The sequence below is a fragment of the Globicephala melas genome, chromosome 4, assembly GCF_963455315.2.
Source record: "Globicephala melas chromosome 4, mGloMel1.2, whole genome shotgun sequence".
NCBI classification, from domain to species: Eukaryota; Metazoa; Chordata; class Mammalia; order Artiodactyla; family Delphinidae; genus Globicephala; species Globicephala melas.
The window spans coordinates 38,733,407-38,757,355 of record NC_083317.1 but is presented as its reverse complement, the minus strand read 5'-3'; the positions used below and the strand labels follow the sequence as shown (position 1 = coordinate 38,757,355).

Here is a 23,949-nt window from a genome sequence, read left to right as displayed (position 1 = left end):
TATGTGATTTTCCAACATAGTATTTTCAAGGTAGTTGGACTTGTCACATGGACACTCAGGCTTCAAAGCATGTGTTCCAAGAGTGGCCAAGGGAAAGCTGTGTCCTTGATATGACTTTGCCTTCGAATTTACATAGTTGGATTTCCATGATACTCTTTGGTTTGGCACAGTCTCAAGCCCCTTCTCAGATTCAAAAGGAGGGACCATAGATACCATTTGTCCATGAAAGAAAGTGTGATGTCTTACTGCAAATATTGTTCTGGCCACTGATAAAAAATACAATTCGTCCTAGCAAATTTATTTTGCTCTCAGATATCTGCTGAAAACTGTAGTTACTTGTAGTAGGATAGGACTCCATAAATATTTATTGTGGTTCAAGAAGGATTAATCTTCTAGAATAACTTACTAATAATTATTTTTGGCTGTGGATGTTCCTATGATTAACAATTATTACTGTTGTTTTCAAAATTTCTACCTGTTTGCACTTTTCCCTCTTTTTATTCCTTTTTAAAATTCTTACTATGTAGATTTATAATGTATTTTAAAATAACTAATGTGTAAGATATAATATGCATCTATTTAATCGACACTAATAATGACTGATATATTTTTCATATTTTCTTTTTTTTAATAAATTTATTTTATTTATTTATTTATTTATTTTTAGCTGCATTGGGTCTTTGTTGCCATACGTGGGCTTTCTCTAGTTGCGGTGCACGGGCTTCTCATTGTAGTAGCTTCTCTTGCAGAGCACAGGCTCTAGGCACACGGGCTTCAGTAGTTGTGGCTCGCGGGCTCTAGAGTGCAGGCTCAGTAGTTGTGGTGCACAGGCTTAGTTGCTCCACGGCACGTGGGATCTTCCTGGACCAGGGCTCGAACCCGTGTCCCCTGCATTGGCAGGCAGATTCTTAACCACTTCGCCACCAGGGAAGCCCTTCATATTTTCTTCATATCGTTTATCATCACATTTCTTTCACTCTCACTTTCACTTTGCTCTCCAATTCTTTCATTAAAACTTTAGGCATGAAATAAAAGTTTTCTGGATTATTTTCCCCAATGCATTTATCCCTTCCTCTTTAATTTACCTAAAATTCATTTTTGAATATGGTATGATATAGGAAAATTGTACTTTTCCACATGGATAAAAATCATCCTATCATGACTTATCATATATTCTATCCTGTCACTAATATTTTTAATTAGCTTGAGATTATAACTTATACATAATAAAGCTCACCAATTTTATGTGTATGATTTGAAAGTATTGACAGATGCATGCGTCATGTAATTATAACAATAGCTATAATATAGAACACTTCTATAACCCAAAAATTTACCTCCCCAACCTCATCTCTGAGAAAGCATTAGCTGATTAGCTGTCTGTCACTATGGTTTTATCTCTTTTACAAATTCATATAAATGGAATCATAAAGTATATACCATGTACGTCTGGCTTCGTAAACTTAAATGTAATGCTTTTGATATTCATACATCCATGTTGTTGTTCTAGATCAATAGTTCATTCCTCTAATTACTGAGTACTATAGACTATATGGATATATCATTTTTTTTTAAGTATTTTCCAGTTGATGGATGTTTGGGTTTTTTTCAGTGTTTAACTATAATGAATCAAGCTGCTATTATGAATATTCACACATGTTTATATAGATATATATTTTCTGTTTGAGTAGATACATTTCTCTTGGGTTTCCAGATTCATATAAATGCATGCTCAAATTTATAAGAAATTATCAAACCACTTTTTAAAGTGGTCCACCAGAAATAGATGGGGCTGCAGTTTATCGTAGCCTTACCAACATGTGTAGTGTCTGTTATTTTTAATATAGCCATTCTAGTGGATATGCAGTAGTATCTCATTATGATTTTATTGTACATTTTTCTCATGATTGATGATTTTGAGCATCTTTTCATGTGCTCCTTTACTATTTGTATATCTTTCCTAGTGAACAGTCTATTCATCTTTTGTCTATTTTTAATCAGGTGATTTGTCTTAATTGCAAGGAAAAGAAAAGTCTTTGTCAGTAGTTGTGCAATCATTTTCCCATATTGTAGCATTCATTTTCGTTTTACTGACAGTGTCTTTAAAAGAGCAAAAGGTTTTAACTTTGGTGCAGTTTTTATGTAAAAATATGAAATTTGAAGTAGGCTTTACTTGTCCCACGTTAAATAAAGGTTTGCAGAAAAATTTTTAGAAGTCAATAGATCATATCAAAAATGATAGATCAAAAAATCACATTATAAACATTTTGTTTAAAAATCACATTATAAACACTTTGTTTAAAAATATAGAAGAGACTTACACCAAGACACATTATAATTAGAGTGCCAAAAGTTAAAGACAAAGAGAGAATCTTAAAAGCAGCAAAAGAAACAGCTTGTTATGTACTCTGTACAAGGGAACCTCTATAAGACAATTAGCAGGATTTTCAGCAGAAACTTTGCAGGTCAGAAGGGAGGGGCACAACATATTCAAAGTGCTGACAGAAAAGAAAAACAAACAAACTGCCAACCAAGGATACTCTACCAAACAAACTGCCAACCAAGGATACTCTACCCAGCAAAGTTGCCATTCAGAATTGAAGGAGAGAGAGAGTTTTCAACAGAAGCAAAACTTAAAGGAGTTTATCACCACTAGACGAGCCTTAGAAGAAATGTTAAAGGGGATTTTTTAAAACTAAAACAAGGGTATTAATTAGTAATAAGAAAACATATAAAGGTATAATTCTCAGTGGAAAAGGTAAATATATAGTAAAATTCAGAATAATCTAATGTTGTAAAGGTGCTGGGTTAATCAGTAATAAAGTTAGTATGAAGATTAAAAGAAAAATGTAGTAAAAATAACTATACGATAATTTTTAATGGATATATGAAAGTATGTAAATTGTGTCATCAAAAACATAAAATTACAGGAGGAAAGTGAAAATATAGACCTATAGAATGTGCTCAAAATAAAGTTGTTATCAACTTAAAATAGCTTGTTATAAATATATGTTGTTTCATGTAAGCCTCATGGTAATCACAAAGCAAAAATCTATAGTATATACACAAAAAATAAAGAGAGAGGAATCTAAGAATACCATGACAGAAAATCATCAAATCAAAAAGGAAGGGAGTAAGAGAAGAAAGAAATAAAGGAACTATGAAAGAAAACAACAAAATGGCAATGACTACATATCGATACCTGTGACTAATTACCTTAAATGTAAATGGACTATTTCTCCAATGAAAGGTTATAAAGTAGCTGAATGAATTTTTTTAAAAAAGACCCATCTATATGCTGTCTACAAGATACTCACTTCAGAAGTAAGGACACAGACGGACAGAAAGTGAAGGAATGGAAAAAGATATTCCACGCAAATGGAAACCAAAAAACAGCTGGGGTAGCTATACATATATCAGACAAAAGAGACTTTCACCCAAAGACTGTGATAAGAGACAAAGAAGGTCATTATGTAACGATAAACGGGTCAGTCCAACAAGAGATTATAAAATTTGTAAATATTTATGATTTCAACACAGGAGCACCTATATATATAAAGCAAATATAAACAGACCTAAAGAGAGAAATACTAAAGAGAAAGCAATACTATAATAGTAGAGGACTTTAATACTCAACTTTCATCAATGGATAAATTATCCAGACAGAAACCAATAAAGAAACATTGGCCTTACAGGACACATTAGGTCAGACAGACTTAACAGACACACAGAACATTCATCTAAAAGCAACAGAATACACATTCTTTTCAAGTGCACATGGAACATTCTCCAGGTCATTTCATATATTTTAGGCCAGAAAACAAGTTTTAATAAATTTAAGAAGGCCAAAATCATATCAAGTTATTTTTTCTGACCTCAATGATATTTAACTAGAAATTAATTACAAGAAAATTGAAGAATTGACAAATATGTGGAGATTAAATAACATGGTAGTGAACAATCAATGGGTCAAAGAAGAAATCAAAAGAGGTATCAAAATATACCTTGAGACAAATTAAAATAAAAATACAACATACCAAAACTAATGAGGACCAGGACAGGACAGCATGACAGGGGAATTCTACCAAACATATAAAGAAGAGCTAATACCTATCCTTCTCAAACTATTCCAAAAAATTGAAGAGGATGGAACACTCCCAAATTTGTTCAAAAAGGCCACCATTTCTGTGATACCAAAACCAGACAAGACTGACTACAAAAAAGAAAATTACAGGCCAGTATATCTGATGAATATAGATGTAGAATTTCTCAACAAAATATTAGCAAACCAAATTCAACAATAAATTAAAAGGATGATACAACATGATCAAGTGGGATTATTCGAGAAACTCACATTAACAAAATGGAGGGCAAAAATCATATGAACATCTCAATAGATGCAGAAAAAGCAATGGAGAAAATTCAACGTCCATTTATGATAAAAACTCTCAACAAAGTGGGTATAGAAGGAATGTACCTCAGCATAATAAAGACCATATATGACAAGCCCACAGCTAACATCATACTCGACAGTGAAAAGCTGAAGCCCTCTAAAATCAGGAAGACGACAAGGAAGCCTACTCTCACCATTTTTATGCAACATAGTATTGGAATTCCTAGCCAGAGCAATTTGGTAAAGAAAGAAATAAAAGACAACCAAATAAACAAGGAAAAAGTAAAACTGTCACTATTTGCAGATGGCATGATATTATATATAATAAACCCTACAGACTCCATTAAAAAACTGTTAGAATAATCAAATTCATTAAAGTTGTAGGATATAATCATTACAGAGAAATATGTTGCATTTCTATACACTAATAACAAAAAAGTCTGAAAAATAAATTAAGAAAACAATCTCATTTACAATTTTATCAAAAAGAATAAAATACCTAAAAATATTTTAACCAAGGAAGTGAAAAACCTATACATGGAAAATTATAAGACACTAATGAAAGAAACTGAAAAAGACATAAATTAAAAAAAAAAGATATTCTATGTTTATGGATTAAAAGAGTTAATATCATTAAAATGTTCATAGTACTCAAAGCAATCTATAGATTCAATGCAATGTCTATCAAAATCCCACTGGCATTTTCCAAAGAAATAGAACAAACAAAAAAATTGTACAAAACTACAAAAGACCCCAAATAGTCAAAACAATCTCAAGAAAGAAAAAAAAAAAAATAGCTAGAGGAATCACAACTTGATTTAAAAATATATTATAAAGCTGTAGTAATCAAAACAGTATAGTATTAGCATAGAAACAGAAACATAAACCAATGTTATAGTATAGAGCCCAGAAATGAGCCCACAAATATATGACCAATTAATTTATGACAAAGGAGTTATGAATATACAATGGGGAAAGTTACAGTCTCTTCAATAAATGGTGCTGGGAAACTGTACAGCCACATCCAAAATGATGAAAATGGACCACTATCCATACACAAAAGTTAACTCAAAAGAGATTAAAGTCTTGACCATAAGACCTTAAACCACAAAACTCCTAGAAGGAAACACAGGTGGCAACCTCCTTGATATAGGACTTAGCGATAATTTCTGGATTTGACACCAAAAGCAACAAAAGCAAAAATAAACAAGTGGAACTACATCAAATTATAAAGCTTCTACACAGCAAAAGAAATCATCAACAAAATAAGAAGGCAACCTACAAAATGGAAGAAAACATTTGCAAATCATGTATATGATAAGGGACTAATATGCAAAATATATAATGAATTCATACAACTTAGTAACAAAAAAGCAAACAATATGATTAAAAAATGGGCTGAAGAGCTGAGTACACATTTTTCCAAAGAAGACAGACAGATGGCCAACAGGTACATGAAAAAATGTTCAACATCACTAATCATCAGGGAAATGCAAATCAAAACTACAGTGAGCTAACACTTCAACACCTGCCAAAATGGCTATCATCAAAAAGACGAGAAATGACAAGTATTGGGTAGGATGTGGAGTAAAGGTAACCATTATGCCCTGTTGGTGGGAATGCAAATTAACACAGCCGCCGTGGAAAACAGTGTGAAAGTTTCTCAAAAAATGAAAACAGAACTACCATATGATCCAGCAATTCCACTTCTGGCTATTTACCCAAAGAAACTAAAAACACTAACTTGAAAAGATGTATGCACCCTCATATTCATTGCAGCATTATTTACAATAGCCAAGACATGGAAAGAAGATGTCAAAATATAAGATACAGAAATTTTGAAATTTATACAGTATACCCCATTAGCATGGGCCAAAAGCGGGTTGGGGCACTCTTGGAAAATAAATATTCCTTCTCTATTCTCCCCACTTTCAAAAGAAGAAGTCAAGAGAATTCCAGAACTTTGCCCTCTCCTGGGAAAACGCCCACTCTCCTTACCTCTTAACAGTCAGTCTACATTGAATCCACCAGGATCAATGTACTTTTGTTTTTATCCAGTTTATGTCTGGCACCACAAAAATTCAAAGAACCCCAGGTCTTCATCTTCAGAATTACCATGCACAACTGATGGATGCTGTCTCTCACTGCCTTCACAGAACCAGCCTGGGGGGGGGGGGATGAAGTAGGTAATCCCCATCTTTCTCACTGCCGTTTCTAGATCATTATCACATCATTTTCTCTAATCCTATTTTGTATTTTATTTCATCAGATTACAGCACCTCTTCTTATTTCTCTCATATACTAACCCTCAAAACAAGCATTCTTCAGTACGCCGGATCCTAGTTTACCACCACTCATTACAACAGTTGTGTCACAATCCCAGGTGATTTCGATATTTACACAGATGATCAAGCCCAGCATGTCCTGTACCCCATCTTTAGTGATTTTACCCTCCACCTTACCTCAAGCACCCACTCTCAGGAACCTACTGTAGATTTTATCATTACCAACAGCTGCAAGCTCCCATAATTCAGAAATTCAAACAAACACCCAACTTTCTTTTCCGTCTCACTCCCTCTACTTCCTAACCCAGCAACTGTAACCCATAGATATCACCACATTTTAACGTCTCCTCCTCTCATGTTCCCGTTCTTCTTTGTACAATTTGTATACCATAGTTCCAGATTACACTCACTTTAAAGCCTGTATCTTTCAATTTCCTAGCCTCTTTCTCGTTTCTTCGTACTCACTAGTCAAAACACTAATCTCGGTCAACGCGGAGCGCAGAGAGCAGGCGCGGGCTGGGACGCTCGGTCCGTAGGGATCCCGCGAGAAGGGGCGCCTGCGCCCCGGGAAGCCAAGGGTCACCCACTCCTCCAGGCGCGCGTGAAGCGTGGACCGGCCGCCCGTTGCTGGAGCGGAGCGGGCGGGGCGAGGGAGGGAGGTGCGGCTCTGACTCCCGCGGGGCTGTGCTCTCCCTCCGCGTTCCGGGGGCGGGAGCGGAAGTCGGTGCGCTGGTCTGTGGTGCACGAAGTCATTGCATCCCTTGCCTGACCCCTCCTCACCCGGGTCCCAACTATACCAGGTCCTCCGCACCCGTCTACTCCAGAGCACCCTCCCTGAACTCACCAAGCCTCTCTATGACTCCTCACCACCTGAGAACATCCAAATCTGCATCTGGCCCCTAGCTATGCTCTGGACCCCTAAAGAGGACCCGACAGATGCCCTGTCCTCCAGGCAGGGCTCCCGGCCCCCGGGCAGGCCACCCTGTCTCAGCGTCCCCAGCTCGGACCCTCACACCTCTAATGTCATTATTTTGTTGGTCCCACAATTTTTCTCTATAAATTGGTTTGCAAATTACATAATTAACGCACACAAAATAAACAAAAATCGGATTTAAATATAACCCTATATATAAGTATATGATCAGTGCCTAGAAGAGTGTCTGGCATACAGGAAGCACTTAATAAACTTGTTAAATGAGTGAATGAAGGTACCGTCCTTCAGAAATACAGAAACTAATTTGGATGGACCATTCATTCATTCAACAAATATTTCTTGAGTACATACTGGATTTTTAGATATCCAGCAACTCTGCTATTCAATAGGAACCTCACTATATGCTACACTCCTACACCTTAACACACCCCATTGCATGTAAATGCTTTAGCACTTTCTGAAATTTTCAGTTGCGTCAACAAAGAACACAGAAGTGCATTAAGGATTAATAAGAATATTATCAGCTTTGTGCAAAGATAACAAAAGTTCCCTTAAAGATGGTTTTTGACAAAGAAAGAAGAGAGGACCTAAATAAGTACAAGTGATCAAAGTAAATGGACTAATAGTATGAACGTAAAGTTATCTCCATGAATGGTTAGGCAAATAGAATTGGAGAGAGGAAGAATGGGAGTGTATAACTACATTTCTCCATCTGTACTTTGGGTAGAGCTAGTTTCAGCTTAGATTGTCTCCTATGACTTGGTGATGTGTAAAAATGAAATTTTAGGGAACTCAAATATTATTACTTGTAAAATGTTGGAATCCCTCAGCAGATGTGGAAGGCCCTATTGTTAGTAGACTAACTACTCTTGCTGTCTTCGAACACTTGAAATACTCTGATGACAAAGGATTTATCCAAGAGTAAAGTACATAATCTTTAATGAGACTTACAAAAATTCTTGATCTGACTTTTGCTTACTTTTCTGAATTCATCTCTCCAACCTTCTTGTAATCTGTATACTCTTACTGAACAGCAGTTCCCCCAAATCTTCGTGGGTTTTTAATGCCACGGATATGCTGCTCCATCAACCTGAAATGTTCTCCCTCCTTTGACCCCTCTGTCTGTACCAGGGGAATTCCTACTCACCCCCTTGATCTCCATCTAGATGTCACTTTCCCCAGAGGTCTCCCTGATTTCTCAAGAAGCAGTAAGGTTCCTACTTCACACTGAACTTAGTTCAAACACAGACTCTAGTACCATAACCTGTGACTGTCTGTTTACATTTGTCTCCTTCACTAATATATTGAAAGGAGAAACTGGATCTTGGTCACTTGGTGTTCCCTCTGCCCAGCACTTAGCAAAAGGCTGGGGCTCAGTAAATATTATTGTACAAGTTAATGAATGGATCTCTTCCTCTTCTCTTTTTTTCTCTTTGCTGCCATAAGAGTTTTCTTTGTTAAAAAAAAAAAAAAGTCATTTATCTACTTACATACATTTGTTAACTCTCTAATATCTAGCAATAATTTTTAAAAGATCCCATGATTGAAGGGTTTAGTTAGTTCTGGTTGGCAAAGAAAAGGTTAGTGAAAAAGGAGGATAGACTTCTCCAAATCCATTCACAAAAGTAGTTACAATTTCATTATTCTGCACATTAGATTTCAACATTTGACTTTGCTAAGAAAAATAAAAATTTCTGCAATTTAAAAATATGAAGACAAAAATAAAGGCTTACAATATGTCCTACAGAATTAAATGCATCCTCCTTCACAGGCAAATAAAACTAAACCTCCCTCATAAGTTTCATTTTTTACAACTACTGCAGAAAAATCCCATAAACACCACACTCAAATTGATCTGTTGCTAAAACATGTCAAGGTCTCACTGGCGTCTCTGTTTGCCAGTGCTACTCCCTGAGCTTGGGAAGCATTTTACCATCCTCTCATCCTTGTGAACTTTTACTGTTTCTGTAAGGGCCAGCTAGTATTTTACCTCCTCCTCTACAACATCACCCAATCAGAGGGATTCTTTATATTATTACACTGCAGTATTTTCATTGTAGTGTTCAATAATAGTACACTGTGAATATCTTTAAGGGTGCCTCTTCCACTACTTCTCCTTCTCAAGAACATAGATTAGATTTTGTCATCTTTATATGTGTAGTACATGGAAAAATCCACAGCACATAGTAGGTGCTCAGTAAAATTTGTTGCTTAAATAAAGTGATTGGGGAAATCTTCGAATATATAAAAATGGTTTAACATATATGAATAGTTGGAGTACTCAAAAGTACACAGCAATCGAATATTTATAATATTGAACCTCAAGCATCTGACAGTTTATAATTTATAAGCTAATGTTTCCCTATAATGTGGTTATTGATTCAAATCTCCTGTGCACTAACACAAGTGTTGTAGGACTAAAAATTATTTGTGTCTTTGGTATATCCAATCATCACTATCAAGGAATTACCTTCCTTGACTAGGTGGCAAAATTTATAAATATAGAAAGCATTTGGTGTTGGTAAACTTACTCTTTGTTCTTAGAAAACCTCTGCTAGGTAGCCCCCCAAATTCTAATTTCCAAGCCTCCTTGCCCTCTGGCTTGCAGATTTCACCTGGAAGGGTCAAATGAAAGCCTAGAAGACAGAGAACGGGAGAAAATATGCTACTCCCACTCCTTTTCTGGGACACCTGCGTTTCCTCCTTGAATCGAGAACCCGCTAGACAAGCTCCTCTCCTACTCATAGATACCAGATCCTGTGCGAGAGCCTCACAATGGCTGTAGAGCTCCTGGTGGAAGGTCCTGGCTTTGGGCTTTTCAGTCTCTCTCCAGCCACAGCATGGTAGCAGCTTCCTAATACTGCTAATCCTGGGCTCTCTTCCACCCTTGTTTGCCTTCTCACCTGTGTAACTAACACACTTTAAAAATATAGAGTGATTTCTGTGTCTATGGATGGACCCTGTCTGTTACATTTCTTTTTATATATTTTGCACACATTATACAATACAATGCATTGCATATAGTTGGTGGTGATTAAACATGTAATGATGATTGTGCAAGAAATCATGTCATGCGATAGATACAAATATAGATAAAAAGTCAAGTAATTCTATTCTGGCATTTTAAAAAATGTTTTCCCAAAAAAAGCCTGTCTCAGCTCCTAACATTTGTTTCTTTCTTTGCCTCGATTATGGCTTCATGTTATGCTCACCTGGTTAACACCTCCCAATTCATCCAAATATCATCTCAAGCATTTCTTCCTCAGATCGTGACACCCTACCGGGTGAAGCATTCTATTTTTATCCTCTATAGCATTTTACATTTAACATTTATCAGAGTTAGCAATTATATATTAATTTGTGTGAATATATGGATAATATCTGTTTTCCTTCCTAGAGTATATATTCTATAAAGGAAGGGTGAGTGTCTGGTTTACTCAGCATTGTACCTCCAACTCAGAGAAATGGCCTGATATCTTCTAGTGATTAAAAATTCTTTTGTGGGGGCTTCCCTGGTGGCACAGTGGTTGAGAGTCCGCCTGCCGATGCAGGGGACACGGATTCGTGCCCCGGTCTGGGAAGGTCCCACATGCAGCGGAGCGGCTGGCGCGTGAGCCATGGCCGCTGAGCCTGCGCGTCCGGAGCCTGTGCTCCGCAATGGGAGAGGCCACAACAGTGAGAGGCCCGCGTACGGCAAAAAAAAAAAAAAAAAAAAAAAAATTATTTTTGAATAAATGAGGGAAAAACTGAAGGACATGAGGTATTCATGGAATGCAAGATTTTTAAGAAAACTGAATAATGGGGTAGAATTAGAGGGAATGGAAGGAGTCTAAATTGGCTCTAATGGCAGGATTAAATTAGAAAGATTCGCGTACATAATTTTATCTGAAAATAGTAGGAATTATTGAAGTGTTGCAATCAGGGGGAATAAGTAAAATCCAATTTGCATTTCAACAAGATCAATGATAATGGTTTGCATTACTCATTATTGGGAATCTCATTAGAACACAGGGATCACGATTTGGAGTCAAAGCTCCATCTGATTCTCAACTTTAATCATAAAGGAGAAATAAATGATTACTTTATTTGCTATTTATTATTTAATCTAGTATTATGCTACCTTGTTGACTTTTTTTTTTTTTTTTTTTTTTTTGCCACTGCAACTGCCACATTAAGGTGATGTCTTGGAAAATAATCGGAAATAATCAGCCAACTCCCTTCCCAGGGTTATATCCATAGCACTGGGCCATATATTTTATGTGTGTGGTTTGGATTATTTATTTTCAAGAGTATTCCAGCTTTCATTTTTGTTGTTGTTTTATTGTCCACATAGTGGTTAAGAACATATAAAGAAAAAAAGAAAACATTAATTTCCTGAGTAACTTTTGCCATAGGATTTCGAACCAGTAACATTAACTGTGTGTCTCTCCTGAAATAGAAACATGAAAAAATTTGTAGCATGTTTAACCAAGAAAGAGAAGAAATCCTAAGTCCATATCCTACCACACACCCATTATCACGGCATCTGAAAATAGTCAAGGGTCATCCTAAAGATACTTCTGAAAACGATGTATTATTCTATATTATTGAAATGGTAAGCAGGTACATAATTTGCAGGACCGTCTGCCAAATGAAAATGTGACATGCTTTGTTCAAAAATCAGAAAAAAAAAGTTTTTCCTGTCTTGCACTGTCTTTCTCTTAACCTGTAATACTGGTCTTTATTTGCCATTTAATGTTGTACTCCCTTGGGCACAGGGACATTCACAGGGTGAGTGCAGACCCTCACAGCCAGTCCTGCAACTCCACACGTGGGGCAAGGACATCCTGACCCAAATCTCCCCATGCCTGTGCCTGGGCCCCTGCCTGGTGTGGGCTGTAGTGGTCACTGAGCATGACTGGGGGCGTGGGCAGCTGAGAAATTGTCCGGGGAGCCAAAGAGGTGGTGAGAAGCAGAGTCACACATGAGTCGAATCTCCAGGCCCCTGCATGTGCTCCATTAATTACCCATTGGACCTCACTTAGAAAACACAAATTCTCAGATAAAATTATTAAGCACTTCAAGGTGGCCACTGCAGGGCACTAAGCCCCATTCAGAGTGTGAAGTCCTGGGCAACTCCACTGGTCACCCACCCATGAAACCAGCCCTGAAGGTAAGCATTGGATTATAGCTTCAATGAACAAGTCCTTCCACATGAGAACTGGTATTGCCTGAGATTGTCAATGTAAGCAGACCCCTAAGTATATAAATCTGTATTTAAACAGATTCATATTTATATATTTGACAAACTGTGACTATTTTTTCAATAAATGGAGTTTGCTGCTTTTGTAATGTTGGGCTTTGATTGCTTGTGATATGACCATTTCCAGTGGTATTTTAGTAGCTTTGCCTCCAGAGCTCCAAACCAATTAGTACAATAAACTGGGAAGATGTACTTATCTTCACCATGCACTTCCCAACACCTTTGTGTTTCCTGGAGTATCCAAAGCCTCCCTTAATAGAAAGTCATTGGGTTCTTAGCTCCATGAATTACCATGTTCCAAGACTGTCCCTTTCTCCTCTATACACCACGATTTACAAAGAAAAAAAGCTCTGGTTTGGTTCCTACTAACTGTCAGCAACCTCATTAAATACAATTTACATCACATTGTATTTTAATCATTCATTTGTGAGGACACTAAGAGAAGCTCAGAATCTTACAAGTTTAACAATGGTGCCTCTTAGATCCCTGCAATATAGATGATGCCTCTGACAGATGAACACTGCTAGTAATGTTCTACAAACAATGCTGGGGGAAGGGGAATCTATATTCCCAGCGGCAAAAAAAAATTACCTAATAGAGGGGCAATGGAGTTCAGTAGTTACATTTGTGCTCTAAATCTGGCTTTTCCATTAAATGGGTATGTATGTGACTTCTTATGCCTGCGTCTCCTCTTTTGTAAAATGTGGTGCTAGTTTGGAGATTTTTTTCAAAATTATCTTCTCGTGGGAAAATGATATTCCTTCTATGTCTCTGGGGAAGCATAAGGTATTTGGATTTAGAGAATCACATGTGGGTGAAGGGAAAAGCAACGCTACTCTCACTAAATACTTCTGTAATCCAAATCTGGGGTAGGGCTGGGGGCGGAGATTCCTACACCAATCAATTCTCTGACACCAGCTGCATATCCTACAGTTTAACTCAGTTCTGCCACTAACTGCCTGGAGTTAGTGCAAGACCCCGCAGGTTAAAAGCTCAGTCTCACAAGGCTGCCCCTGACTTCAGACGCCAATTGCAAATGGCAGCTTCCTTACAGCTTCTGAATGACTTGGCTATAAATCAGAGGTCCCCACAAGCCCCTCCTCAGTTCGGATCATGTGCTAGAATGACTCACAGAACTCAGGAAAACAGTTTACTTACCAGATTACCAGTTTGTTACAAAAGGATATACTTCAGGAACAGCCAGATGGAAGAGATGCACAGGGGAAGGTATGGGGAAAGGGGCACGGAGTTTGCATGACTTCTCCAAGCTCTCCACCCTCCCAGCCTCTCCATGTGTTTGCCAACCTGAAAACTCTCTGAACTCCATACTTCAGGGAACTTTTTATGGAGGCCTCATTACACAGGCATAGTAGATTAGCTAATTGGTCATTGGTGATTGACTCAACCTCCAGCCCCTCTCCCATCTCTGGAGTTCAGGGGTTGGGACTAAAAGTTCCAACACTCTAATCCCTGGTTGGTTCCCCTGGCAACTAGCTTCCATGCTTAGGCTATCGGGGAGCCCTCAACCATCAGTCATTTCTCCTGGAGATTCCAAGCGTTTTTTTTTGCCAGAAACAGGTGTGTGTGTGGGTAGGGGGTGGGAGTATTGGCAGAGGAACAAAAATATATATTTCTTATTCTGTTACGGGAGAACACTCCAATGCCTTAGCACCAAGATCACAGGTAGTGGCTGGGTGCAAGAAAGACAAAAATGAATGAGAAATGTTTCTACAGCTGTAGACATGACTTTTGGTACAAGATTATAGCAGAGAATCTTAGCCTGGAGTTCACGGTTAGATTTAAAATGTGCCTCAGTCTCTATGAAAAATATTGTGTGTGCGCTCAGTTTTACATGATTCCATCAGATTAGCAGGAAAATCTGTAAGCAAAATATGATTAAAAGTACTAATGCCGTCTATGCTACTTACAGGCCATAGAAAAGACTTCAGTGTCACATGAGACAATATATGTATTATCTGGTGCTTAAGAGCAGGAAATAGCCTGAAGCACAGGGAATAATTTATAGCAAGAGGTGCAACTTTGATAGGTTTATGTTTTCATGAAAACAAATCTAGTTTTAAAGTTATTTTTTGAAGCAAATGAACATGTCATTGGTAGATTATGTGGTTAAAATAGGAATCCTTAGATCCCCAAATCCCCCTACCGTGGAGCCGAGGAGTTTGTGAGACTGTTGACCCTCTGTGGTCCCATTTCACAAAGCTTCTCTGGCACCCTCCATCTGTGTAAGGATGCAGTTTAGTAAAAACAAAATGAATTAAAGTTTCCATAAGTATGTGTGGGACACATGTTTTTAGGACTTTTATGTACTGACTCTGGTCATTGTTATAGCCACTCTTCAGAAGATGAGTTAATTTCCTAAATTTTCTAGCATAATAAAGTATTAACTTATTAAACAGACCTATTTTTAAAAAATCAGAATAGAAAATCTCCATAGAAATATCCGTTGAATTTGAGACTATGAACAATGGTTGAAAAATAGGCTATTTTCTTTTCAGTTTAAGTCATAAGACCTTTCATAATTACACTTTTTAAAAAAATTAGTATTTCTCCACTTCTTCTTCCAGCATAGCAATGCCAAAAATACAGAAAATGGTCATTACTTGGAAGGATAATTTAATTATTAACAGGTTTTGAAGGAGTAGGCATAAAATGCTAGATTCAAGTTCTTGGTGGAGTTCATCAAGTAAGGAATTTAATATATAGTAGGTATTCAATAGTTATGTTTTGATTAAATAATATGCAATGTAGCATAACACTAAGAGGCATTTAAAATGCAACTAGGAAACTGCATTTTCCTCTTTCATCTCTTTTCTATACATTTTTTTTATTTGCTAGGTTTCAAAACAGAAAAAAAAAACTATCTAAATTTCACAAAACAAAGTATAGTTTGAAAAACTTAAAACTAACTACTTCTTGGAACTTCTTGTTTTAAAGGAGTGTACAGTTAATTTTAGCATTATCCCAGGATTGTCATATTATGAAGATCCCTCTCATATACTAAAACTGCTATGCAATTATTAATTAAAGTTTATCAGCATGCTTCCTTGATTTAAAAAATGTCAAAGAATATTTTGACAGAAATAACACTTGCCATTGTGAAAATATGGAATTGATTTATCTAGGAAACATGGGTGTCATATATGTATATAGTGGTAGGCTGAGTAAGAGTGGGCATTTTGTGTAACTTTAAAAGAAATAAAGAATCGTGTCTATGAATGTGTTACTTCAGATGTCATTTTCTTTCAGTGCTGAAATTGCTTTTCCACACAATATCAAATTTGCTAACATGTATCACAGGGTTTCTTTTGCTAGGAAAAATGAATTAAAATAAATAAATGTTATTTCATAAAATAAACCAGATACAAAATCTCGCCTTGTATTTACAGGTAAATTTTAATGGAATATTTCATGGTCTAACACAAATATCAGACCCAAACACTAATTCTTGTACAGCCTTTGGCTTACCCTGTATAACAAAATCTGTTATTTAAAGTAGACTATAAAATACCTTATGGTAAGTGAACTTCCAAAGACACAAAGAAAATCCTCCATAAATTTAAAAGCTTATCTCAAATTCTTATTGGCATAAGCTTAGGATGGATATATTATTAATTGCATTATCTTAGGTAGTTGAAATATATAATACTGGTTAGAGTGTGAAAATTAAAAAAAAAAGGTTTAGGTATTTTTGCTTCTGTTCCTAGTCAACATTAATAAACACACAGAAGTGATTGTAAAATCACTTTACAGAGTTTTGGAATTTTGGCAATCTCAAGCAAATTTCCTTAAGTCAGCAACATTTGTTTTTAACCCTTATTTAGCGTATTACAAGGTTCATATATTCCAAGGAGCAATGATTAAATGTTCTACAAATAAAATAACATTTTATTACTGATTAATTTTTAAAACTTCCATTTAGAAACTTACAAAGAAAATGGGCATCACTGAGGAAATCTAAAATGAATGGATAATGTATGCAGTTGAAAAAAGATATGCAAAATAATGTTTGGCATAAAGGAATATGTTTTGTAACATCTTTCATAATCTGTCAGTGGGATAAAAGAAATTCCACCTTTCAATGTCTGTTAACAACCCTAAGAAAATGAACTAAATGAATAGACAATTCAGTAATGTCCAACAGATAACTAAAATTCAAATTTTATTTTCCCATATGTATCAGACAATTTTTTTCTGACAAGACTTTACTGAAAGATGAAGTGCAAATGGGAACCCTGTAAGAATGTTTATGAGTTGTACATGACATATTTTAAGCGCCACTAAGTACACATTGAATACTTTGTAAGTATATAGGCAAATCAACATGCAAGTGTCATGTACCTATTACAATATGCATTTTGGTTTTTGAAAATGTTAATGATAACAGTAGATTCAATAATTGTGTTTATCTTCTGTGCAGTATGTGTGATTTTGGTGCATCTTCTTTTCAGCACAGAATTTATTGTTATGCTGTCATAAATATACCCTTCCAAAAGTTATGAATTTCATGTCATATGAATAGAACATTTTATTTTTGAAGCTACATTACTGGGAACACCTGCATTTGTGGGTACCATTTTCAGAGATAAGTCTTTAAATTCTTTTTAACATGGCAGACTTGTTCTGATGTTGGTTATGTTGAAATATTTATGATAAAAATGGAGCTTTCTTGAGGGAATATTTTTTGGTTGAATAAAAAGCTAAACAACCAATTTGCAAATATTGATGTGAACTGAATATGAAGAAAATAGGTCAGTAATCCAAACTCATAAATCCTTGGGTTACTACTTAACTGCATCATTGAATCTACAATAAGTATAGCAGGTACAGTTAAATAAATATGTAAAGAGATTAATTTCATACATTTGTAAGGAGAAAGAGTACTAGTTTTGAAATTTTTCTAAATTATTTTCCTTTCTATTTATGAGACTCAATCAATACGTTAGAAACACAAAGAAAAGCAAAAAGGATAAAGAGATAACAATTCAGTTTACATTTCACAGTTTTTTTTTTTTAACCAACTGGTGACCACTGCTTTCAACCATCACATATTTTATTGCATATAACTTTCACTATCAGCAAGTATAAAGAGAAAAGTGTCTACTAGTATCATGTAAAAGGAGAAGCATCTGAAGAAAGAAAACATTTGAGGTTTGACAGTACTGTGTGTAAGAGAAGTGTAATGTGGCATTTCATACTGCACTTAAAAGTCCGTGTAGGAATCACCGCTCTTCTGACCCTGGATGTGGGAAAAGTGCTTAAGTGCTGAGCCCTGGTAGGTTTCTCTTTTGCCCCTGCAATCTACAAATATCTTTTAAGTTTCTTCTTTTGAAATATACAGTACATTTCATAGGGGAAAATAGTGATTTCTCTTTACATCTTTTTCACATTTGGGCCCATTCTCTCCAAAATAACCATACATTTATATATATATATATATGGAAAAGATGGTAAAGATTACACCAAATATTATTTGTAACATAACCACATAACATAGATATATTTTACTTTAAGCATATTTTATAGATTCAGCATCATAATTTGAGATAATTTTTGTATCCTTTTTTCCTAAAGGAAAATCTGCTTTCAAAATGTCATTTCCTTTTAGAATAATTAAATTACATCATTTGAAGAATTCATATTATGTCTATGTAGCCAAAATAAAGTGGGTATTTGTGGCAATACTTTGCATCCATTATTCAGGGATTATTTGTTAATGAGGAGGCATTTTTCAATGCTTAAATATTTGTCTTACATAGATAACACTTCTTGGAAAAATAAATCACATATATTTACTTAAAAGCATAGCATTAATTTATAAGAAATTGTTTATTTTAAATATTAAATGAAATGTCAGCTTGGACTGCAAAGTGTTGCCATTTAAATTATTTTTAAAATCAACACAATTATATCACACTGAAATAGTAAATAGTCACGTGAGGAACTATCCTTATAAAGTTACTGTATTTTGCTTATAGGAAAAGTTAATGACAGAAGAGGAAAAACAAATGCAGATCCATACACCGTTGAGTACACTGAAAGTAAAGTTGGCTTTTGAGATTTTTCCAGGGGGTGGGGAGAGGACTGTTACGATAGTTGCAAAAGAGTGCTTCCTGGGATACCTTGTAAATAATTATTTCTTCTATTTATTTCGAAGTATCATAGCCCATGTTAAAAGTGAGAGGTAGAAGGATTATTGTAAGTATGCATGGCAGAAAATTTACCAGCTCTATCCAATAACTATTGCATTCAATATTAATATCTGAATACATAAAAATGCTGATGAGTTTAGAACCCATTTTTACATGTTGTCCCCTTTAGCTCTCTTTGTAATCTTGCTACTTTCAATCCATTGCCTTTGGAAGGGTATAAGTGCAAAGGGCATGTTTGGGGTGAAATAGAGAGAGAAAGGGAAGAATGAGTAGAAAAAGAAAATATATAAAAAATTTCCATTAAGATATAGTGACTCTAACTATTAAAGGTAACCTATGTTCTTTGATTGAATAAATTTGTACTTGTAATAAAAGTACCACAATCCATTAAAACATACACACATTTCAAAGAAAGTTTAAGAATCCCAAATTCAATTCAATTAGATATGCATCAAAGTTGAAAACTCAGGTTATCTCTTTCTCTCCAGTAACTCTAAAAACAAGGTCAGATACTTTTATTGTGTCACATTAATGATTAAGAAAAACTTAACGTGTTATGTCACTTGTATTTTTAATTAATGCTTTAATATGCAGGAGGTGGAGATTAGCAACCTTTTAGATCTTGTTGAAGAATTTTTAAAAATCCCTTTGCATTAAGTATCCAGCAATAGAATAGCAGATATTGCACTGAGTGTATTTCAATATTGCCAGTGTATATTTCAAAACAAGTACTACTATCTACACTAAGATTTCCTCTTTCCCAATATTCAAAATGCATATTATAATTACATGGGTTTCCAACATCCATACACAGCAAGTACAGGATACTTACATGTACGTACACTGTAGTTACCTATATTTTGCATAGTTTTTAGTGTGTACTTTGTGCCACTTAATAAAAAGCATTACTCAGTAATTCTCATTATGTTTTTCATTTATTTCTGCTGTGGTTGCCAGTTGTTTTTTTAATTTTTTTTTGTTTTGTATTGTATATTCTTCACAGATTACCATTTGCAAAGGGGGATTATAGTGGGCATTTTTAGAGGGCTCTAAGTAATTAGCAATGTGATGGGGAATTTGCAGTAAGATATGAGGTTTTGCATTTTCTCCACAATTAAAAAATGTAACATGAAATTTCATATTTATCATTCATTCAATTATCCTTATATCCAAAGAAAAAGAAAAAGTATTTTAAATGTTCCCCTTGGTAACACTTTGCAATAAGTGGCACTAAATTACACGATAACTGCTATGTTACATGGAAGAACCATCACCGTCAAACAGCTGCTGTACATGGGCCTATATGGAATCTCAATGCTGTTACAATCATGAGTACATAATTACAAGTGAGCCTGTCCCTTTAATTGAGATACTTATACTTTTACAAAGAAATAAAAATAAATGAGGTGTTAGCTTCTTTTGCCATATTTAGGAAAGTTAGTTTTCTTTCTCTATTTGTTATTTTAATTGTGGGGTTTCAATGCAAGATTAAGTATCTTGAATCAATATGAGGTCATCCAGTTTCTAGATTAAACTCCAATGTCAGGTTCCTTAAACTGCTTCTTGGATTCTCTGGTAAAAGAAAACAAGTTGGATTCTCTCTCTCTCTCTCTCTCTCTGTCTCTCTCTCTCTCTCTCTCTCTCTCTCTCTCACACACACACACACACACACACACACACACACACACACACTACTGTGCTCATGCTATCTTTGCCCTTGCACTCACAAACTTTCCTTTCTCTCCCTAATTTTGATAATCGTTCTATCTAGGACACTCAAAAATGGAAGCAAGAAAAAAAGAATGCTGTTTACACTTTTTTGATGGAGGACAATTTACACTGTAAACAGTACACTGGCAGAGAATAGCTACTTTTGGTAAAGAATAATGTTCCATATTCTACTAGTGGGGTTTATGTGTGTGCACACGCCTTCCATTGTATTCTGTGGCTATGGCTCTCTGGGCATATAAGTGTGTATGTTTCAGTCATGGCAATTCGCATGGTCCATTTAGAAATTTATTTCATATTTTTTCTGATTTTTATAGAAATGAACAGAATCTTTACAATTTATCTCATTTGGTGAAAATCAAAAAAAAAAATTTAAGATAGGAAAATATAATACCACTGCTGTTTTCTTTCAGTAACTGAAATGATACGTAATTCAAATCTATTTTAACTGTCAAAATATTTGATTAGAGCTCACAAATCATAATATACCAGTTAGTTTCATTTACAGAGTTCCAGTGAGTTTTTATACTACTGTAAAGGGTTAAAAGAGTCAAAAGTCTTGAAGTGCAACCAATTTTGGATTTCTAATTTTGCAGTGCTATAAATAATGATTGAGTTATTTAGGCAACAGTTTAGCAGTTGGAGCCAAGTAGAATACAGATGAAATGAAGAGGGATGTAAATACATCGATGAAGAGTAGCAATTTTGTAAATGCATCCTGAAATTAGGCTCTAAATAGTAATTGATGATGCAGTTTATACAACTTACTTCTGTAATAAGAACCTTTCCCTTTTGTAATAACAGGATGAATTTTGCTTTGTGGAATCTTTCTAAAGATTATGCATTGAAAGGTATGAACAGTTTATAAACCTATTCTAGTTTCAATGTGTCTAGTAGCACCTACCTGATTCTCTCAAACTACCATACTATATTAACATATTATTGCATTTTTCCACAGATGGTATGGAATGAACTGTAAAAACAAGCATGCAATCACATCAATGCAGACTTATTTCCTTAAAATGTCATACTGTATATGATTTATTATGTTAACACTCAACAACATCATATTATTTATGTTCTGTATATTCTGAAAAAGTGCTGCTTGACTGACATCGTCCTTTTTCTCTTGTAAGAAATCAACAAGATATATGCTTCAATGATCAAAAAAATTAAAAATTCTAACGTTGTCCTTAAAAGATTTATACTTTTCTGATAAATAATCTAAGATACAGCACCCTTGTCTTTCATTTGATATTAATACATGATGTCATACTCAACCATTCTCATTTCCCAAAAATAAATTCCAAAATAATATTTTTAAAACCAGAGGCCATCATGCTTTCAGACGTCGCAAGTATAGCTACCATATCGTCATATGTGTGTTCTTCTTAAAGGTGCAGTGCTTGTTAATGGGAAAATAATTTTTATCTAACTGGATTTTTAATCTTTAGCATATAGTAAGTCTAATGAGCACTAATCTAGTAGTATCGTATTTTACTAGGAGAAATAATATGACTTTAGATTGACTCTGTGTCATATTTAAGAATACAGCATTTCTAAATGGTTAAATACACCAAAATTTCAGAAATAATCCAGAGAAAGAGACTTTCACCTTGGAGTTAAAAGCATGGCAGAAATTCTCTATCACTCACTGTTTCATAAGTTTGTACCTCACAAAATGCATAGACAGGAATTTAATATAAAGAATTAGTTCATTTATACAGAAAACATATCTTAAACACTTCTTTTTGGCAAACCAACATAGGTAAGCAGCTCTGGAACTGCCAAATTAAAATTTGAAAATTTTTAGCAAACTAAGAGTTTATTTTTAGATTATTATTCAACTGTGGTTGTAATTTAAAACCTGAGGCTGTGCACTGGTTGTTAGCTTAAAATTACCTTTCCTTATAACATTGTGCTTCCATTGTATAACAAATAAAAATTAACAAGAACTAGAAAAATTTGTTGTTGAACAGTGCTAGGACATACAGACAAAAATACTAATACATGTTACCTACTTATTATATTGGTTTAAGTAATATCTAAAGAGATATAATGGACATTAGAAAATGCTTACTCATGACTGAATTACCTACAGCCAAAAAAGTTAAATATGTATCAAATAATGTTTAATTGGATTTATTATATGCACTATATACAGATACTAAAATGTCTCAAAATTGTGCCCTATGGATATTTCAATTTTGTTTAGGCAGGTGAGTCTTTGTGGAACAAATAAATTACAGAATCAAATTAGAGAAATGAATGAAAGTTTTGTGATTCCCAAAACAGTAAAATGTTTGTAACAATTTATTGGTATATGAAGCTAAAATAACCTAATGGTAAGATCTATATAATTATATAAGATAGCATGTCCTGATTGCAATCCATATACATGGCTCCTGTATCAAATACTAAATTTTTAAATAGTGAATTGATACAGCTTTACCAGTACAATCTCAAACATTCCAGAATCTATACTACAGTAGTCTTTTTCAGTTTTTGTCTTTTAGGGCATATGTTTCCAAAACATGTCTTTGAATATAGACATGTAGAAAACATCGTAAACCTCTAACATCTGATTGAACTTAAGCACATTAGGTCTTTACCTAATCTTGTTACTTGTGAAAGCTGTCCAATGGTAAACTGACAAGGTCTTTGATTTAAAGGGGACAAAAAATGAGGGGAAAAAAACCTCTGCATACATTTTTTTCAATGTGTAAAAACAATTCAATATCATGATCCAAGGAGATGATTAACATTGTTAAGGCTGTATATTCAAGCACTGTATGTTAAAAGAGCAATGGTGTGGAATTTAGGCAGTAAGAAATGTCCTGCATTATGGATGGTACAGTAATTAAAGAATGATGCTTTCGACAGCTGATTGTTGGTATACACTGGCTACTGATAGCAGTACGGTATGGAAGTTAATAAAGGTAGCCGAAGATGATAGAAATGAATTCTGAAAGATGATAGCCAGTTTTCTCCAGCAGCCAGTGTGGTAAGTAAAATTCAGAATCTTGGCCTGCATCTTAAATGAAATATTCTTTTTTCTCTTCAGCATTGACTTGGCTGCCCTCAGCATTGATAATGGCTGTGTCAGCATCTGGTGCATCTTCAGCTCCTTTAGCTTCATTTGTTAAATATGTTCCTGTGGGTATTGGAAGAAAAATACGTTAGTTCTGTCAGACTGG

At 35.0% G+C, this 23,949-nt stretch overlaps 1 protein-coding gene across 4 annotated transcripts in view; it reads right to left on the bottom strand.

The window, feature by feature from the left end:
- Positions 1–16,244: 16,244 nt before the first annotated feature.
- The window catches only part of CADM2 (cell adhesion molecule 2), a 1,069,280-nt gene continuing 1,061,575 nt past the window's right edge, over positions 16,245–23,949 (bottom strand). For all 4 annotated transcript variants that reach the window (XM_060297930.1, XM_060297931.1, XM_030860960.2 and 1 more), the window contains one exon: positions 16,245–23,906. In XM_060297930.1, the coding sequence (XP_060153913.1) occupies positions 23,788–23,906 (119 nt within the window). In that variant the 3' untranslated portion in view covers positions 16,245–23,787. The remainder of the gene's footprint in view (positions 23,907–23,949) is intronic.